At 44.1% G+C, this 19,924-nt stretch overlaps 1 protein-coding gene across 8 annotated transcripts in view; it reads right to left on the bottom strand.

Moving 5' to 3' along the window:
- The window catches only part of letm1 (leucine zipper-EF-hand containing transmembrane protein 1), a 42,557-nt gene extending 23,345 nt beyond the window's left edge, over positions 1 to 19,212 (bottom strand). For 3 of the 8 annotated variants that reach the window (XR_013493430.1, XM_033643095.2, XM_033643094.2), the window contains exons 1-11: positions 18,848 to 19,212; positions 9,479 to 9,536; positions 7,912 to 8,404; positions 3,310 to 3,453; positions 2,480 to 2,617; positions 1,841 to 2,044; positions 1,397 to 1,516; positions 1,142 to 1,273; positions 881 to 1,039; positions 402 to 500; positions 9 to 41 (exon numbers count right to left, since the gene is read on the bottom strand). Coding sequence is in view for 7 of the 8 variants with exons in the window: in XM_033643095.2 (XP_033498986.1) it covers positions 9 to 41; positions 402 to 500; positions 881 to 1,039; positions 1,142 to 1,273; positions 1,397 to 1,516; positions 1,841 to 2,044; positions 2,480 to 2,617; positions 3,310 to 3,453; positions 7,912 to 8,404; positions 9,479 to 9,536; positions 18,848 to 18,932 (1,665 nt within the window). In the remaining variant the exon portion in view is untranslated. The remainder of the gene's footprint in view (positions 1 to 8; positions 42 to 401; positions 501 to 880; positions 1,040 to 1,141; positions 1,274 to 1,396; positions 1,517 to 1,840; positions 2,045 to 2,479; positions 2,618 to 3,309; positions 3,454 to 7,911; positions 8,405 to 9,478; positions 9,537 to 18,847) is intronic. The other 5 variants (XM_033643098.2, XM_033643097.2, XM_033643096.2 and 2 more) reach the window with 4 other exon arrangements.
- Positions 19,213 to 19,924: the final 712 nt, after the last annotated feature.

Raw genomic sequence — 19,924 nt, forward strand, 5'->3', positions numbered from 1 at the left:
GAGCTAACCTGAAGACGCAGGAGTTTCTGCCACTGTTCAAACTGTGAGGTGCAGAAGACGCAGAGGTCATGACATGAAAAAATAAGCTGTCATCACACAGAAAGAAATATTATCTGGACTAATGTCAGAGACTGTTGTGGGAGATCTAATAATGAACTAATTTAAAACAACACACTGTCTGTGACACGGTTCACTTATTAAACAGTGTGTAACATCTGTGATACTAATCTCAGCTTCAGAGAGGACACAGTTTGATGCTGGTTTATAAAAATAAATGTAGAACAGACTGAGTTCTTTAGACCAGAAACATAAACGTCTGTGTGCACGCTGTCCAATGAAACACACACAGAGTGATGAGCATCATTAAGGAGACACCTGTGCTGATCTGTGAGAGACGTTACCTTGATCCCCTCTATGACAGGAGCCGTGTCCCTCAGAGTCTCTGAATGAGCAGCCATGTCAGATACAACCGGCTCTGCTTTGGGCTCCAGCTCTCCCTCCTGCAGAGGAAGAAGCGATGATGATGATGATGATGATGAACATACACACGACTCCTCGTACATTTAACAACAGTCATCACACATGAACAGCTCCTGAGCTGCCATGGAAACAGGCGTCGACAGCCGCGTATCGAACCGAAACACCTTTAACAACTGAACAGAAAGAATCAACAACAGTCAAGAACCAAAACTCTGCTTTCATTATTCTGTCATCAGACACTTTTTCATCATCAGAACTCACATCAGAAGTTTTCTGTGTTTTATACGTCTGAGTGAAAACAGGTATTAAATCATGTTCATGTTGAGACATCCGTTAGAAAGACGTGTTTCTGTCAGAGAAAGTAAAGAAATAAAAATCAGGCGACGGATGTCTTGTTTACCCTGGCCGCCTTCTCCGCAGCGTCCGCCAGCCTCTCCATCTCCCTGTCCTTGTTGTCCTGGCGTATGGCGGCCTCCTCCTGCAGCGTGGTCTCCAGCTTGGCCTTGTTGTCGACCTTAGAGAGCTCCATCTCTGCCACCATCAGCTGGGCCTCCTTCGCCTGGAAGAAGAGAAGAACCACAGCTCAGAGCAGAGCAGCTCATCTGCTTTCACTGCTCTTTAAATCCTGCTCAGTGACATCACACACAGCGTCTTCACGTACCATGATCTCAGGCAGTGTCTGCAGCGTCGTCTTCAGCTGGTCGGCGGGGGACAGCGTGTCGGGGAGGTACATGGCTCGGGACAGCAGCAGCAGGGACGTGGGGATCTGCTGGTTCAGATGAAGCTCCAGCCACTGCGAGAGAGAGAGCGACATAACAGCACTGCTTTTGGTCTCTGAGCACCAGAACACGTTTTAATATTCAGTTCTGTGATTGGAGGAAATGTTAAATGTCCTGTCTGTGTTTGCTGTTGTTACCTGTGCAAGCTGCTCCCTCAGTCGGTCCTCTGTGACTCCCAGAGATCTCATGCCTCTGACCCGACAGGCCGCCTGCACCTCGTTCACATTCAGACTCTCCACGCCCTCCTCTGCTATCAGCTGGACACACACACACACACACACACACACACACACACACACACACACACACAGAGCACACAGACCACACCTTTGAGTTTAATCACGTCAAATACAATACAATACAAACATTTAAAACACAGAGTAACAGGGAACATGAACTGTTTCTCTGCAGCATCACCTCTGACCTGGTTTTACTCTTTATGAAAGAGGAGCTGATGGTGATAAAGAGGGAAATAACCTGTTCTTTAAAGCATGACCACACGTTCTAGCAGGAACCTGAAACACATGTATGAACCTGGAGATGAGACTGATATGTTCCCTGTGTAAACCTGAGGCTGATACCTTGTCGTCAGCACGGATGGCTCTGAGCTTCATGATGAGCTGGAAGCGCAGGAAGTTGTTGGTCCCGATGGACTGGAGCTCCAGCAGACGGCAGAGCGCCACCAGCTGAGGTCGGGTCAGGTTGTCCAGAGTCAGTTCATCCTCAAACAGTTTGGAGAATTTGATGATCTGCTCGTTACTGGGACGCTCACCAGAGTCCCGGATCTGCAGAGATGGATCAAGTCAGGACTGTAAATCCTTCTGAGAGGAGGAGTCTGACAGATCTTTATATCTGTTTAAAACCTAAATCATGATTCTCTGACTGAGAGTGTCTCAGTCTGTGTCACTGCTCTGCCACAGGAAGTCAAACTTCAACTGATTTATACTGTGTTCACACTTTGTACTCAACATTGTAGGGTTTTAACTGCTCTTATCTTAAATCAAAAGTTATCAGGACATCTCACTGGCAGCTTTACTGAAACCTGTGTGAAACAAAGTTCTTAGACTGACTACTGAACTCTCACATTTTACATTTATGACCTCAGTTTGAACTACAGTAGTTCACTGATGAACACACACACACATACAAGTGGACACACTTCACTATATCCACCACCAGGGGGCGGTACTGCGCCTGACGAGGCCCGGCCTCACACCAACCTTCTGGAAGAAGGTGGAGAACTCCTCCGTCACGTTGCCCTGAGCCGCCTTGTTCCTCAGAGCGATCTCCTCGATGGTGTCCTGTAAGAACTTGGCCATCTCCAGTTTGACCCTCAGCTCCGTCTTCAACCGCTCCTCCTAAAAAACAACATGTTACACATTCAGTGTGGTGTGACATAAAATAAATCCCTGTCCATCATGACAACACGGTAACTTCTGTTTCAACAATATTACAAACTGTGAGGAAAGTAAATAAATAAATCTGTGATCTCCTGAAGGGTTAGTTTTAGTTTAACTCATCAGTCCAGGCTGCAACACGACACCCTCTCTGTCACAGCTCATCATAAACTAAATAAAACATTTGAATGAATCTCTTTGGGTTCATCAACTAATCCAAATATAATCAGGTCATTAATGGATGATGAAAATAATTACATATTATATTCTTATTTGAGCTTCTCAAAGAATATCTGAAAAACATTATTGAAATGTCCTAAAAATAGGATTAAAATGTCTGGAAAAGTGTTCATAATATATTAGGAAAAAAGGATTTAAATATTAAAAAAAATGTTTTTAATATGTTAAATGTCCTAAAAATGTTGATAAACTGCCCTAACACATATTAATAAAATGTCTTAATACATATAAATAAAGTGTCAGAAAAATATGTATTTTTTCAATGTCCTTAAACATCTTTATAAAACGTCCGTAAAATTGTCATCAAATAAAAACCTGGGGAATAAGGCGTTACAAAAATAATTCCCTAAAATGGATCTTGTGGATGTTGTGTGTGTCGTGCAGCTTCAGTCTGAGTGATACACTCTAATCACCTTCTTTGACTTTGTCTCAAAGGTGGACGGCAGCATGTTGGGGAAAAGTTTGAGAGCCACAGGAAGCAGGAACTCCATGAAGGGGACGATGATGAAGACCAGGAAGGGAAGAAGTCTGAAGACGTCGGCACATGTTCTGAGGAACTGGAGGGAAATGGGGACAAACTGGAGTTAGAACTGACTCCTCAAAGTGTGGAGATTATTTTAAAGCAGCAGGTTGGTTCACATCACATTTATTGAGCAGCTCAGCAGGTGTCTGCCTGTGTTTGGACTTTCAATAATGTCAAGGGCTTTTCAGGTCGAGTGCCGCAGGCTGCAGCTCACACAGGCCTCCAGCAGAGAGCAGCAGTGAGGGGGGTGTTTACCTCCTCTTCCTTTGTGTGAGGGTACAATCACTCCTCTAATAACAGTTTGAGCCGTCAGCACTTTGAACAGAACCCTCCTAATTCACTGCTGTGTCATTTACATGGAGCCGTCGGACCTCAGTGAACATTCGGCTCACAAACAGGAAGCACAACCGTGAACAATCCTCAGAGGACAGAGGCAGCAGGCAACACTGCTCTGCTTCATTGTGCAGATGTCCGACCGTGGCTTACTGACCGGCCACAGACACAACCCTACAGACGGCCCTGAGGAGAGAAGTCCCTCCTTCTCCACCTGCATGTCAGAGGAGCAGTGGGGTGAAGGACTGAGGCCAGCCTGAGTGAAAAGGCCTTTGTCCACAGCCCCATTGACATGTATATCATCTCCCAGAGCTGCACATCAAAAGGAGGGAGGAGGGGCCACAGATTAAAATAGAAGGAGGTGAATATGAAAGGAGGAGATTAAGGAGCCAGAGCAGGTCCAGGTTAGATGAATGAGGAGTAGATGGGTTTGGGACGTGAGCTCAGAGGGAGTCAGCTGCATCTGAAAAGGTGCTGATGGGTCGGGGAGGGGGCAGGTTTAATGAGGAGGGGGGACTGTGGTCATTATCAGCACTGACCAGCAAGATTTACTCCTACTGTTACTCCTCCATCATCATCATCATCAACATCATCATCATCACTCAGCACAGAGCAGGTTATATATTGTCACATTCTGCACAAACTGTTGTCATTAAGGATTGTTACAGATACGCGGTGTTTTAAAAGCAGGAATTCGTCACACTGTGAGAAAAAATAAATCTAGTATAGAAATAAAAAATGCTGCATTAAGATGTGTCGATAGTCATTTTGTTTTTGCATCGTAGCCTCCCAAGTCAAATCATGAGGCACGTAGAGATTTCACCTCCTCCAGTCACAGCTCAGCTCTTCACTGTACTGTTGCACCATCAGCACGTAGAGACTGACGTGTCCCTCTGTCGTCAGGTATCAGTGCTTCCTGTGAAACTACATAGTAAACATGCCTCTGCACTGATGTCTGAAGAACCTGTACGTTCCTCTGGATCTTTCAGCAGGTATTTAATAATCAGCCTGTTATGTTTAGGATGTAAAGATCGATCTATAAACGTTCTCCTGAGGCTCCACTTTAATTTAATCTAATGAATACGAACACGTAGAGCACGGCGAGCTGGATCAGCCATAACAGCCTGGAGCAGTGTTACAGCAGGATCCTGTCACCAGCCTCACTGGTAATGACTGAATGTGGATGTTCAAGAAGTATCTCCATCAGTATCTCTGGCAGCCAAACAACCACATGTTTAACATTTCTGTTCTTGTTTTAACAGCAACTAAATCTGTGGGTGAACTGTGACTGTGACAAAGTGTCTCGGTCACAACAAACAGAGACTCTCCAGTCACACACAGCAGCCACAAATTATTAATGCAAATACAAATTAACCTTTTGGTTCCCAAACAGAATAAAAACATGTTCAGTCCACCAGACACATTTTACTGCTGCAGTAAAAATGACTGAACTGAGATGAACAGACTGAAAACGTCATCTTATTACTAGAGTTACTGCCCTGTGGTAAAATGTCTCCCCTTCTGTTCCTGAGATATGACGTTAAAACATGATGATGTCACAGTCAAGATGACCTTTGACCTTTTGACCTTCATTATTTTATCCTGTTAGACATTTGTGTCAAGTTTGGTCAGAATTAGTGAATGATTTCTGCAGTTATGGACAAAAACATATTTCGTGAGGTCACACTGACCTTTGAGCACTAAATTCTGATCAGTTCATTCTTGAGTCCAGGTGGACGTTTGTGCCAAATTTGAAAAAAACTCCCTCAAGGCTTTCTTGAGATGTCATGTTACAAGAATGGGACGGAATGTTGGATGGACAACTCACAAACATAATGCCTCCGGCCATGGCTGAAACAGAGACTTAAAAACAACAACAAGTGTATTCTTCAGGCCAGGTGGACGTTTGTGCCACATTTAAAGAAATTCCCTCAAGGTGTTCTTGAGATATTGTTTTCACAAGGATGGGCCGGACGGACGTATGGACAGTGACTGTCGCCGGCGCAGTGGCATAAAAACAGATGTTGACAAAGTTTTTGTTTTGGGAACAAAATTTACAGTTGAAGAAAGATGATGAATCACAATATATTTCATCACAATCCTCGGTGTAGATCAACATGTTTAATACCGCAATAATATCGTATCGTGGGGTTTCCACTGACTCCCACTCCTTGTCACCACGTCAGTGAGTCAGTAGTTGAGTGTTTAGGAGGAACAACATACAGCGTGAGAGAGTGACCTGAGCTGAACTGCTCATCTTCCCTGAAATGACGGCTGAGTGCCAACACCTCCATCATCAGCCTGCTGCAGAGAACTCTGGGCCGCCATCCAGACCGTCAGACTCAAAACAAGATACACATCAGGTCAGAGGATAAAACAGGATGTTATTATCACGAGGTCACATCATCTTAACTGCGACTGGAAACCTTCAATAAATTTAAACTGAGCGAGGAGCAGTCAGCGTCTGGTTTGAGTTAGTGATTGTCATCAATGTATTTTTACAAGACATTTCAGACCTTCTATAAACAGTTAGTGTCCAGAGCTTGTGTTGAGGTGAGACGTGGTGATGAGGAGGTTTGGCAGGGGATGAAGATGAGCTGAGGTTAAAGGAGGAGTTTTCTAATCAAAGATGTAACACATGAAGCTTCTTCCTAAAGAGCTTTAATCAAGCAGCACAATCTGCTGAGCGCCCGGTGAGTAAACACTCAGCGTGCAGCCTGGTTTCTATAATTGATCCCATCAGCTCTGAGGATTAAACATTACACAACTACATGTCTGAGCTGTGGCTGCTCACTCATCTCTCAACTGTCAACTGTCAACCCTGAGCTCTCACACAGACTGGAAACTCTGGATGATGGATTTATGGTATAACCACTCAATTTCTGTCAAATATCAGTTTCTGCAATCAGCTGAGGCTGATAACACCTCTGAAGGATGAGGGCCAATATTTCAGGCTGATCCGGTGCAGCCAGCTGATACCTGAGCCCAGACTTCCTCCTGCTCATCTCTGTGAACACTTATCTGTGTATGAGTGCTGATACAATTGAAATAAAAGCTAATGTGAAGCCAACAGTTGACGTCAGATGATAGCTGACAGATTCCACCTCTCAGACTGTTTACCTGCTGATCAAATGTGATTGGTTAATACGACTCAGACCACAAACAGAAAACAAAACATCTGATACCAACACCTGTCCCGTCACCTGAAAATTCTGCAGGTATCTTTTAATAAAGATCAAAATCTCCTGTCACAGAGCAGACCTCAGCTCACAGTGATGTTTACACTGACACTGTTCACACAGAGGTGGCGCCATAGAGCCACTACGACGCCCCGTCTTTACACAAGACCAAATGACGGCAGCATCATGTGGCTCCAGTTTGTGATGTCAGCATGACATCACAAATGACATGTAACATAACAGAAACTGCTAACAGCTGCTGTTCTTCTTCTTTGAGTTAGCCGCTAACTGCTAACAGCTGCTGTTCTTCTTCTTTGAGTTAGCTGCTAACTGCTAACAGCTGCTGTTCTTCTTCTTTGAGTTAGCCGCTAACTGCTAACAGCTGCTGTCCCTCTTCTTTGAGTTAGCTGCTAACTGCTAACAGCTGCTGTTCTTCTTCTTTGAGTTAGCTGCTAACTGCTGCTGTTCTTCTTCTTTGAGTTAGCCGCTAACTGCTAACAGCTGCTGTCCCTCTTCTTTGAGTTAGCCGCTAACTGCTAACAGCTGCTGTTCTTCTTCTTTGAGTTAGCCGCTAACTGCTAACAGCTGCTGTCCCTCTTCTTTGAGTTAGCCGCTAACTGCTAACAGCTGCTGTTCTTCTTCTTTGAGTTAGCCGCTAACTGCTAACAGCTGCTGTCCTTCTTCTTTGAGTTAGCCGCTAAATGCTAACAGCTGCTGTTCTTCTTCTTTGAGTTAGCCGCTAACTGCTAACAGCTGCTGTTCTTCTTCTTTGAGTTAGCCACTAACTGCTACTTCTGTAATCACCGGTGGTGAGTCACAAACATAACACGTCATCAACACGTCACACCCGCCCTGCCGCCTGTCCTGTTTATACGGACATTGTTTTGGCGCTGTCACTACCTCCGCTGCCGACATGTGATGTCATTTTTGTTGTTTATAAAGAGCTGCTGAACATATACAGAACATATTGCAGAGCTCACCTGTCTCCTCTCACGGCGGGACAGAGCGTGTCCGTTCAGCACCCTCCACAGCATCCGCCCAGCGATGGTGGTATCGATCCACAGCAGCCTGAAGCCGTGGTAGTAGTGCTTGATCTCGTCTATGACCCGCTGTCGCAGCGTCCTTCTCACAGGTTCTGCGTCCAGCGTGGGACTGTACACCGGCCCTCCTTCCTCCAGCTTCTTCTTCTTGTCCTTTAATGAGCGCAGAGACTTCTCCACCTTGGAGTCGTCCCATCTCCTCCTGGAGGTGTGTATCCACCTGACACCGGGGATGTCCTGTGGTCGCGCTATCGTCCACTGGGCCCCCGCTGTGAGTGAGGAGTACACTGAAGAGGAGGCCCCAGACACAAAGGCACAGTAGAGGCGCTGAGAGTCCGGGCCCTGGGAGAGGCCCACATATCCATCTGACAGGGGGAGGGAGGGACCACATGAAGGGACCTGGGACAGACTGCCGAGTCTGAGTCCATCAAGTCTGAGAAGAGACAAGATGAAGAGCTTCAGAACGAACAGTGTGAGCTCAGTGTCAGAGAGAAATCTATTTAAATACAGTATCAGTCTTTGACCTTTGACCTTCGAACAACAAAAATCTAATCAGTATATTCTTCAGTCCAAGTGGACGTTTGTGCCAAATTTAAAGCAAATAAATAATGTCTAAAGAGTAAAGCTGTACCAAGTGTTTCATTCAACAGTAGCTCAACAAGTCAGATTCCTGTTAGATTCATCAACAGACCAGAGGAATGTTCTGCTTCTCTTCACTTTCAGTAGTTACTGCAGCCGCCTTTATAAAGTTCGTAGTGTCACGCACAGTCTGCTCACAATCAGCACAGACTATTGTCTCATAACATCACGCCCTGAACTTTGACCCTCTTACTCATATATCTGTTACCATGGAGATAAAACAAAACGCTGGAGCTCGCCACAGATGGAGGTCGACCTGAAGAGATCTGATGTTGTTCTGTCACAGTAAGTAATGACTGCACTCTGTAGATCCTAACATGTTATGTTCATGACAGAAACGTCACAGAGGCTTCACAGTTAAATGACACTGACGTCCTTCTTTTGTTATATTTAGGATCATTTTATTCAATTAGACAATTCACATTCCTACTGTTACTGTTCCACTGGTGTCACTGTGACCTCTGACAGCTGATGTGACGCATCGTCCGCTGTGCAGAGGATTGTGGGTCAGAACAGACAGTAAAGTGTGGTGCCTTACAGACTGCAGAGTGTGACCTGATGTAGCACAACATCCTGATGCTTTTGGTGCACTGCATTTAACATACTTAATCTTTTTCTGGGGTTCTGTATAGTGTGGTCGTGTGAGGATTGTAACGCACAGCAAGATATCAGAAACAATACATTTAAGATGAGACGTCACACTCACATCACTCAGGGTTCAACAGGAGCTGGTTTCAGACATCACAGCTGAATCTGAGGAGAGCACACAGCTCTACAGACCTCCAACACTGCAGTCGTATCGTATGTTACCATGTGTGTGTGTGTGTGTGTGTGTGTGTGTCTGAAAAAACACATTTAATGGTCTTACTTTGAACTGGAGAGTCTGAGCGCTGTGCAGTTGAAACAGGCTCCATCTTGAACTTTCCCTGAAAGAAGAGAGATGAACACATGAACAGCTGATCATCAGATGGACTCTTTCACTCAGCAGCTGTCTGCAGCTTCTCACTGCTCACACACATGAACTTCACCTCTCCACTCACTGACACAGACACCAACAGAACCACACACTGGTTCATACTGGTGTTGATATGAGGTCTGTATAAAAAGTCTGCACTGACTCTGAACCTTCATCACATGGTAGAAAGCAAATGTTCAGCCTGATGCAGCAGATGGTTTGTTCCACGGAACCATCTGAGCAGGTGTCACATCAACTGTTTGGAGGAGGACGGGCACGACAACAAATACTGAGCAGGTGATTGGATGAACCATCAGTCTGTCATCGTCTGGCACAGGCCAGTCAGGAGCAGAGCGATCAGTGAAGTCAGTGCGCTCCAGTTCTGACAGAACCAATGCCACTGCAGTAACAACCTCACTGAAGACAGCTCAGAACAACCAGGCTGAGAGCAGCGACCCTGCCTACAGCAGCCACAGAACACTGAACAACAGATAGCTCAAGTTTTTGAGGTTCTTCTGTTGTATATTGTTCTTTGTATGGCATTTAACTGTGTGTGTGGTTGTGTGTGAGCATGTGGTGCATGGCAGTGGTTCAACCGGTGGATCACAGGTTCACTCTGAATGGACTCGTGCAAGTGTCAAAAAACACACTTTATTTTGAGGTACAGTAAATTTATTTTGAAGTTTCCTGCTGTAGAGCTACTGATGGACAGGTAACTGACCGATGGTGCTTCTCCAAGTTTAAACAGCTGAATTGAAGGAGGCTACGTCACTGACTGTGTGCGTCACTGTGTGTCAGTGTCAAAGATGCGTCCATAAATGTTGGATAAGGCTTCAATAAGATGAATTCAGTTATCCAGAATGTACAAAGAATAACTTTCAAGTCTTTGTATTCAATTCAGGGCTGTAACAGGGTGAGATTTCCACAGTGCCGTAACTGTCTCAGATAATATTGTAGTTTGATGGTATCACAGAATTATTATCATCAGTCAAAATGAACCTTAAAGGGCTGAAAACTGAAGGGTTATTTGTGGCTGAACAAACATGTTATCACTATAACTGAAACCTTTTCAAGTTTTCAGGAAGTTTGTGTAAAACATCTGAAGACAAAAGTGAGATTCTCGTCCACTTTTATTTTATTTTCCAGATTCGTAGAAAAGCAAACACACACGGTATGAAAACCACCAACTCTCATATCACAGCATATCTGATGAACTGCTTCAGCTCTGACTGAATAAGTTTCTCTTGTGTGTCCCAGTTGTATCTTTCTCTGTTCAGAGCTGATTTTTGCTCCGTCTTATCTGTTATAATATCTCATGTAGTGGTGAGTCTGTATGAGGTGTGTTTTATTCTCCTGTTAGTATCTCTACACTGATCTGTCTTGGAGGTCGGAGTATTCACGCCCTCAGTGAGGCCCCCAGAGGCTGCCGGCCCTGTGACGTCCGTGCAGAGAGGAGGCGGGGTGGTGAGATACTTTGAGCCAATCACATCAGAGCACATGGCTTAGCCACGCCCTCCTCTGGCTCTCACATGGCCGGCTGGAGTGAATCCAGTAAGGCCTGGTTGAACATGTCAGGCTGTGGCCTGCAGCCATGAGGACACAGAGTTTACTGGAACAGTGTCATCTTTGTGGCCGAGCGGCAGCACCGGCAGAACACCCTGGAAATACAGTAGATTACCCAGCAGTCCTCCTACAGCTGCGCCGCCGCCGCTTCATCTGAGGCTTTAACCCCACTGTGTCACACAATGATTCTCTGACTCTGGTTTCACAACACAAGTAATCTGATTTCTTTACAATCAGTGTGTAAATGAATACACAAACTTGAGCTTCAGTCCTTGTATGAAGCTTCTACCATGTGTCGCTCTTACAGCCATAAAAATGACTTCATGTCTTAAATAACGTGCTTAACATGTCATGGTGACATTAATAAACCTTTGGTGAATTTTCAAGCCAGATCAGTTTTATTTTAACACCCAAAAATCACAGATATCCAACATATAACACAAATCATCAGCATATAACACTCTGCGCTCTAACTACCTTCAGATCAGGAAACTCCCCAAAAAATCCCTCTGATGGAAAACTGTAGGAACGCTCTCTGACACGCTTCATGCACACACTGTGCACACAGAGCAGACCAATGATTGATTGATTGATTGATTGACCAATGACAGCTCACAGACTTATTCTAAAACTTCACCTTCAGTTTTCTGGCAATATGGTCAGACGTTGCTGTGCAGAACACAGATCGTGACTCATTCTCAAATCCTCGTTCAACTCAAGTCAAACTCTGAATGATTCCAGTTAAGACAACGTTTTTCTGTAACAACCAGTCACAGAAAACCACCTCATATAACTACATTTAGAATAAACCTCTTTTCCATGGAAGCAACATTCTCTCTGAGTTGTGTCCTAACACCACTGTAGTCTTCCTCATCCACATGAAGGATGGTTTAAAAATGTAAAGTGAGAACTCACATCTTGAATTTTAACAAGTGTTTGTACTGAACTGATCCAAACTCCTGTTATAACTCAAAGCTGATGACTGAAATACTTCCACAGAAACATCTGTGTCATTAGTTCTGTTAACACTGCTTGTTAAAGGTGAGGACATCATGCCGTAATCAGTGCACGCTCCAATAATATATTGATCAGGTGGTCACAGGTTCACAGGTGCGCGCTCACATGACCCAATCTGACTGAGAGGGTTGCAGCTGCATTGGATCCAGAACACCAAACTGTACTTTCTTGTGCTTTACATCCAGGATTATTATAAGCTTCATTTACATTCTTTTTAATGAATTGAATTTTTATTTTTCACTGTGGAAACAATCAGCTGTTCAGTGTGCAAATACAACTTCATCCTCCCTCCTGACGGGTTACTAACAATTCCATACAGCTCCCACACGGCTTCATACAACACAAACAGACGAGGATATATAACAAGATAAAGACCTACAATCCACCTGACAGTGATTCACATGCCTCCACCTCACCTTTACTCTTGTGTACGTCTAAAGGCCCTGACACACCAAGCTGATGGTCGGCCGTCGACCAAAGTCGGGCCGTCGGTGAGCGTCTGTCGCCCTAGTTTTTGCGGTATGTCCCGCACCGTCGGCATTTTGGCATCGGCAGCTTTTTGGCCGATTGAGCATGTTGAATCGGCGGCGGAGCTTGTCGGTGAGGGAGATCACTCTGATTGGCTGTTCAGGTTTTATTTCCTCGCCCCTGTAGCGAGTGAATCTGCCTGTAGTGAAACCGGGGCTAACCGGTGCTTCCTCCTCAGGCTCCACTTCACTCAGCTGCCCCACAGACCCGCTGCTTCTTCACACTTTAACCTGAATAACAAACCGGAGCTAGCTGGGAGCGGCTAGCGGAGCGTTAGCCGCAGCATGACCGGAGGGAAGCACAGCCAGTTAGCCTCCGCTAGTCTCTGAGCTAGCCCCGGCTCTCCGTTTGGATCCAACCGGAGCACCGAGCCCTGGTTTGTTATTCAGGTTAAAGTGGGAAGAAGCAGCGGGTTTATCGGGCAGCTGAGTGAAGTGGAGCCTGCGGAGGAAACACCGGGACCGTCTGGATGTAATAGTCCGTGGAGGTGCTGCGGTGCTCGGCTGCACAGATAGGAAACCCCTCGGCTGACAGGATGTACCACTCTCTCACTCCGCTCTCTCTCACGCAGGCGCAGAACGTATGTGCTACTTGGCCGGCGGATGTAGTCCGTGTAGTGTGTTCAAATGCAACTGACACAGGGCGACGTGAGGCGACGTAGACGACACAACAGTTGGCTTTCGTCACCGCTAGTTCTTTGATGTCGGCTTGGTGTGTCAGGGCCTTAACAATGACGTACCCTCCAACATCAGCTGAGAGGTTTCTGCCCTGTCACAGTTCCTGCAGTCTCACATCCTTTCACACTCAGCAGCCTCTACCTGAACAGCAGGTGCTCCAGTTCCTCCCAGTATTCTGCTGCCCTACTGTTACTGCTGTCTGGACCCATCTCTCCATACCTAACCCCACCGTCTCCAAAAATATGAGGTTATGGACAAACTGTGATCCTGTCACCTCAACAATACAGCTGTGAGCCTTCATCCAGGAGTTCATCACAGCTCATCTGCTCAGTCCCACAGTGGCCTCTGGAAAACAAACCAGAGCTGAAAACAAACCAGTGTGTTTATAGAACAGTATGTTAGTGAGCTTCAAACTCCAGACTGTGGTTAGTTATGAAATGTCCAGCTCTCACAGTATGAGGCTTTATGGGCTCTCAGATGTCAAACATCTGGTGTCACAGTAAACATTCAGTCTGATGTTTCAGGGTTGTTTCCTCTCTGACAACACTCATAGTTACACAAACAAATAAAACTCTCAGTTAAAATGAGAGACACTCTGCACCATGCTGTCACAGATCCACCTCACACGTCACCCACTGATGAAACACGTGCACATGTCCCATCCTTTTATCACGACTCAATCTTTATTGTTCCTGCTGTACTTATTGATGCTGTTTTACGTAGTGTTATAATCTTCACCTCCTCCGCCCCTCGACCTTTGTTTGATGACTGCGACAAAGAGTCTGAGCACCGGTCAACATTCAGCTGTCAGGGCGGGGCCTTAACGCTCATTGGTCACTGTTCAGGCGTCCGCTCCTCACAGAGCCTACACCCTAACATACACATGTGGCCTACAATGTTGTTAGTATTTATACTTACTACTCACATTAAACACACATTAAACATGGCTTAATAGAGACAGTTTCAAACACAAATCAGCTTCACTATAACTCGCAGCATTCACAGACAAACACTTGTCTTTATCTGGACACATTTTCCCCACAAATACAACATGGTAACGTTATTAGCACAAGCCTATGGCAAATTACATTGAATAAATTAGCTTTGTGGCTAGCAGAGTTTTCCTCTACTCATATAAAACCAGGGACAACAGCAACATTTAACAAAGGTAACGTTACAAAACTCAGCTCCATTACATCTCACAAGGTTCATTAATAAATTAACTGTCTGACACCGAACACATTAACATGCTAACATCATTAGCATTAACCTACATTTTACATTGTGTAAATTAGCCTAGCCGCTAGTGGAGATTTTCTCTACTCATATTTCAGCCAGAATAAATCACAATTTATTGTTTCTTATCTGTGAAATTAAAGTAAATAAAAGCTTTGTTTCCACTGGTTTCAGCTTACAGAGACAGACAGGAGGTCTGCGTCTCAACGACATGCAGTTATATTTTTGGGGTGGTGCACATGAGGCTACGTTAGGCTACACGTCTGTGTGTCCACACAGAGCCTACGCTGTAGCTTTGGTGTAGATTCAACACATGAGTATAAATCTGGCTTTACTCTGGAACGCAGCGCCTCAACGAATGCTGATCACGTTTCCTGACACTCTGGTGACGGCACGATATTAACACATGATAATCACAAACATGTCCCCCAGAATCTGAGGTGGAGTCTGTCCATCACACCACAGACATGTAACAGCCCTCCTATCAGCTCAGACATGGGAACATAAAGGGAGCTCAGTCAGTCTCACAGGCTCTGACCTCTCCTCACGGACGCTCCACAGTCTGTCTGATAATGTGGGCCTGAAGCCAACAGCTCAGCGTCAGTCCGTCCAGTGCAGACAGACAAACTGCCTTTATGACCCCTCATCTATTTATAAGACCAGCTCTAATGCACAAACCTGCCAAACCTAAACTCTGTCCTCCATCAGACATCTTCACCTCCACTCACTGATGGCTGTGACACACCTCCACTGTGTTGAACTACAGACACACATTAACTTTAATTAATTAATATGTGTTATATAACAGCTAACATGGACTGCTTATCAGGAACATGTGGTAATATGACATCACTCAGCATGTCTGGACACACACTCAGGTCAACACCAGTCAGCAACGTAACTCCACTGAAACAGCCTGCAGACCAAATCAGTGTTTATTTACAGAGAAAATCTTCACCTCGTGTACATTAACTACAACAGCACTGAACAAATGTTGCCTCAGTTAGTGAGTCTTTAGTCACCTAAACAAAGGACCAACAAAAACTAAACATCATTATCAGTGACAGTGAGCACTGCATTCAGAATATATTCACCACTTTTCTGACTAAGGTCGTTACATGAAAGCCTCCAGACTCCTCTGACAGACACAGACACATGACGACACACTTTGAGAGGATGTTTTTTTTGACTGAAGTGGAGCCGTGTGGATGAATGAAACAAGAAAACACACTTCAGGTGGTAACTCGTTACCTGACACTGTAAATGTAATAATATTACCCATAATCCTGTTGGTAACATGTAATCTGCTCTTTGTAGCACTGTCTCTCACTTTTAGAGACACAGACAGTGTGTGAACCAAAAGTGAAAGTCAAAAGTCAGTCTGGAGAAACACACGTGTCCACAGTGACTCTGCAACATCCAGTAGTCCTGAGGTTTAACATGTCACAGTCTGTGAACACAGCTGTGATTCATGGTCACAGGATGAGGCGTCAGGGTTCAACACTTCAACACACACCCAACATGTAGTGTGGATCACTGTAGACCCAACAACACACCTGACTTTAGACTGTTTCCTGCTTCAGAGACTAAACACTGAGTGGCCAGGAGCCGGGACAGAGATTTTATTTAGGTCATTTCCTGTTTGTTTGATAGTTTGAGTTCATCTGTTCTGATTATTCTGTTCTTGTTCTGAATGAAAGGGTCGATCTGTTTAGATAAATATCACTGACAGCTGTAAATTGACCTTTAATCATCTCTGATTAATATATAAAACTCAGAGGGAGCAGAATAACTTCTTCTCACCACTGATGAACATGAACGATATTATTTAAGTTGCTCATGTGTTGCTGAGGATCCTGTTTGATATAAGTTTAATTATGTGTTTATATTATTTTAACATGTTCAATAAATTCAGATGTGAGTACCCCTGAGGACGCTGAATAAACAGACCTGTCTGTCAGTGGGGTTGTAAGGTGTGGGTGTCCGAGGCGTCCGAGGCGTCTTCAGCCCCGAATATTTTATGAATGTGGTCAGTTGTTGGTGTGAAGCCATAAAACTCTTGACTCATGCTCAAAACCTCAGTCAAGTCAAAATGAGTCCAATAAACACAGTCTGTCTCTGTCAGAGTAGGGAATTAACTTTTTTCAGCCACTGACAGATACATGTTCAATAGTAAATCATTATTTTGGTTCTGAACTTAAACACTTAAATATCAAACCAGCATTTGGCAGGAGCTGATTTCCCCCCCAGACACAGTCACAGGAAACAAGTTACGTTAACAGAGCCGAATAAACCTTTGATTTCTGTCGTGACGTCACTGTGTGCGTCCTCATAAACAATGGTGAAAAAATGTAAACACAGCTTTAATGCATGAATTCAAACTTAAACTCTTTGTTCATATAAAACATCTTCACCTCCACTCACTGACGGCTGTGACACACCTGCACTGTGTTTAACTACAGACACACATTAACATCTATATCAGTTATATAACAGCTAACATGGACTGCTTATCAGGAACATGTGGTAATATGACATCACTCAGCATGTCTGGACACACACTCAGGTCAACACCAGTCACTCAGTCTGTTTCCATGATGACAGAGAAAACAGATTTATATAAATCCCTGTAAACATGTCAGTGTGAGTGAAATGGTCCTGCAGTGAACTTGTCACAGTGGGACTAACACACCCAGATCATGTGACTCCTGCATGTATACAGTCAATCAGACCCAAACTGGCCGAGGCGCTCTGAGCATGCTCCACAGTTTCCACCCCGGGCTTTGACCCGGAAGTCCAATAGCATTAAATGTGTAAGAGAAGAAGAAGCCGGTAACAACATGGAGAAATCTACATCCAGAGCTGTGACTTTTTGGACGGACCAAATGTACAGAGCTGTAAAGTTGTCCACCATGGTAGCAGTTAGCTGCTAGCTAACCGTAGCTAACTTGTTTGTCCATTGTTTGGTCTGTGACGTAATAGGTCAACAGGAAAAAGGTCCAATACTAACAAGCTGAAAGGGGGCATATCTCCACCTATCGTAGAGGAGTCGCACATACTTGGCTCAATAAATGGATTCCCCTCCCGTGCTTGTATACTGGGACAAGGACAGTAGGCCAGTTAGATGTCCTCGTCCAGCTGGGACTGTAGCTCCACTTCACTGTTTCCATGGAAACATACTGAGTGAAATTAGGTGGGTAAAAAGTGCATATATCGATATCAGCAAAATTAATTGTTATATATCAGCAAAAAATCAATTATCGTGCTTCACTAATATGTATGTGTATTTATGTGTATATTACACTTTATATAAATCTTATACTTAAAAAGCATCTTGTGTGACTGATGTTGTACTTTGTTTTTTCATATTGTGTTGTATTGTTTGTAACTCTGGTTCATAGCAATAAAGTTTATCAATATTCTTAAATAAATGTTTGTTAACTGAAGTGAACCTGTCCATCATTATGATTAATGATGTTAGTGGTGTTTATGTGTCTGTTTGATATTTAATTATTATAATTACTTGTTGTCTGTTATATTCTGATGTTTAGCAGAGAAACTGTATTTGTATTAGATTTGAAATATGAGAGGTAAGTTTTCACCATGAGCACCTTCTTCACCTCTGCTGCACATGTTTATTCTTATATACCACATCTTGTGTGTTAATATAAATATGAAGTGTGTGTGATGGAGGACAGGTGCCTGCTGTTAATATAAATATGAAGTGTGTGTGATGGAGGACAGGTGCCTGCTGTTAATATAAATATGAAGTGTGTGTGATGGAGGACAGGTGCCTGCTGTAACAACACGGAACCTCAGCTCTGTCAGACTGCAGCAGGAGGAAGAGGAGGGAGGGGGCGCTCGGCAGCCTGTGTCCTCAGATAACCTGAATCCAGATCATGTTTATGATCCTGAGTCCTCCTCCTCATCATCATCATCATCATCATCATCATCATCAGTGAAGGAGCCATCTGACATCATGAACATGTCACACAGACTTTATATATCCACAATATTAACAGATTGACATGTTCAATAAACCACAGACAGGTTTGTGTGTGATGCTCAGTTCTCCCGTCACCTTGAGTCACCCACCGTGTTTAGTCTGAGCCCCCCAGAGACACCCAGGACCCGAACAGGGACCGAACCGGACCCTGACAGGACCCCCTGCCTCTCTCTCTCCCCCTCCTTTATTACCGCAGAGTTAACGACATACAAACACGTAAATGAGTCGGTACCGACAGCAACATGGCAGCCTTACCTTTGCTCTTCCTCAGCTCGCTCTTCAGGGACCGGGACGTGTTCATCAACGGAGCCCGGGACCTGGTGAACAGGATTAACGCCATGCGGAGTCTTTTCTCAACTGTTCCAGTAACTTAACGCGTCAGCTAGCCTCGCAGCTAGCCTCGGGCTGGCAACAAGATGTCGGAGCGGAGTGAGCCGGTGACGTTTTTACATACACATACCGGAATAATCCTGGCTCGGTGTTTAAGAAGCTTCGCCGCGAGTGGAGCTGAACGGAGGAATATTTAGCTCCATGTCCTTCGTCTCTGCGCAGATGACAGCTAACCGGACTCTAGTGACGTCACACTGTTTCTGGGGGTTCGTGAAGCGGGAGATGGGCGAGGGAGACACACTGCCGGTATGTTTAGAAAATAAAAGCATGTGTTTCCGGTTTGGCGTGGGTGTATTTGTAGGGGTTAGTTATTTGTTTATTTATTTATTTATTTTTTATTATTATTTTGTTTTGTTCTATTTTATTTTAGTTTATTTTGCTTTCTTTTGTTTTGTTTTAATTTTACTTTATTTTGTTTTGTTCTATTTTACTTTATTTTGATTTATTTTACTTTATTTTTAATTTTGTTTTGTTTAATTTTACTTTACTGTTTTATCTTATTTTTTAAGCATTGGGGAGGGACTTGGAGAGACATCGAGATATTTCTGTCATTGTGTACGTTGTTTATTGCACCTAATCTTTATCATTTATATGTAGTTTATTTTCCATCTATACATTTGCATTCTTTCTCTTTGTGTACTGCATATATAAATCATAACGTTTTATCTTATCAAGCATCTTTTATTGTTTATTTATTCATGTTCTTGGACCTAAGTAGAGATATTGTTAACATGGTCACACTGACATGTGTTTTACTCTTCACACTTTACACTTTATTTCTACTGTAATGATGATGTGATGCACTGATGTGAGAGATAAATAAACATCCAGTGACTGTAAGGGTTAAAAGTTCAGAGCTCTGTCAGGAAACACTTTTGGAAACACACTCACCAGTCAAACTGAAAGTAAAAGCTGACTCCAAATTTACACCTGTGTCACGTT

Source organism: Epinephelus lanceolatus, chromosome 15, assembly GCF_041903045.1.
Source record: "Epinephelus lanceolatus isolate andai-2023 chromosome 15, ASM4190304v1, whole genome shotgun sequence".
Classification (NCBI taxonomy): Eukaryota; Metazoa; Chordata; class Actinopteri; order Perciformes; family Serranidae; genus Epinephelus; species Epinephelus lanceolatus.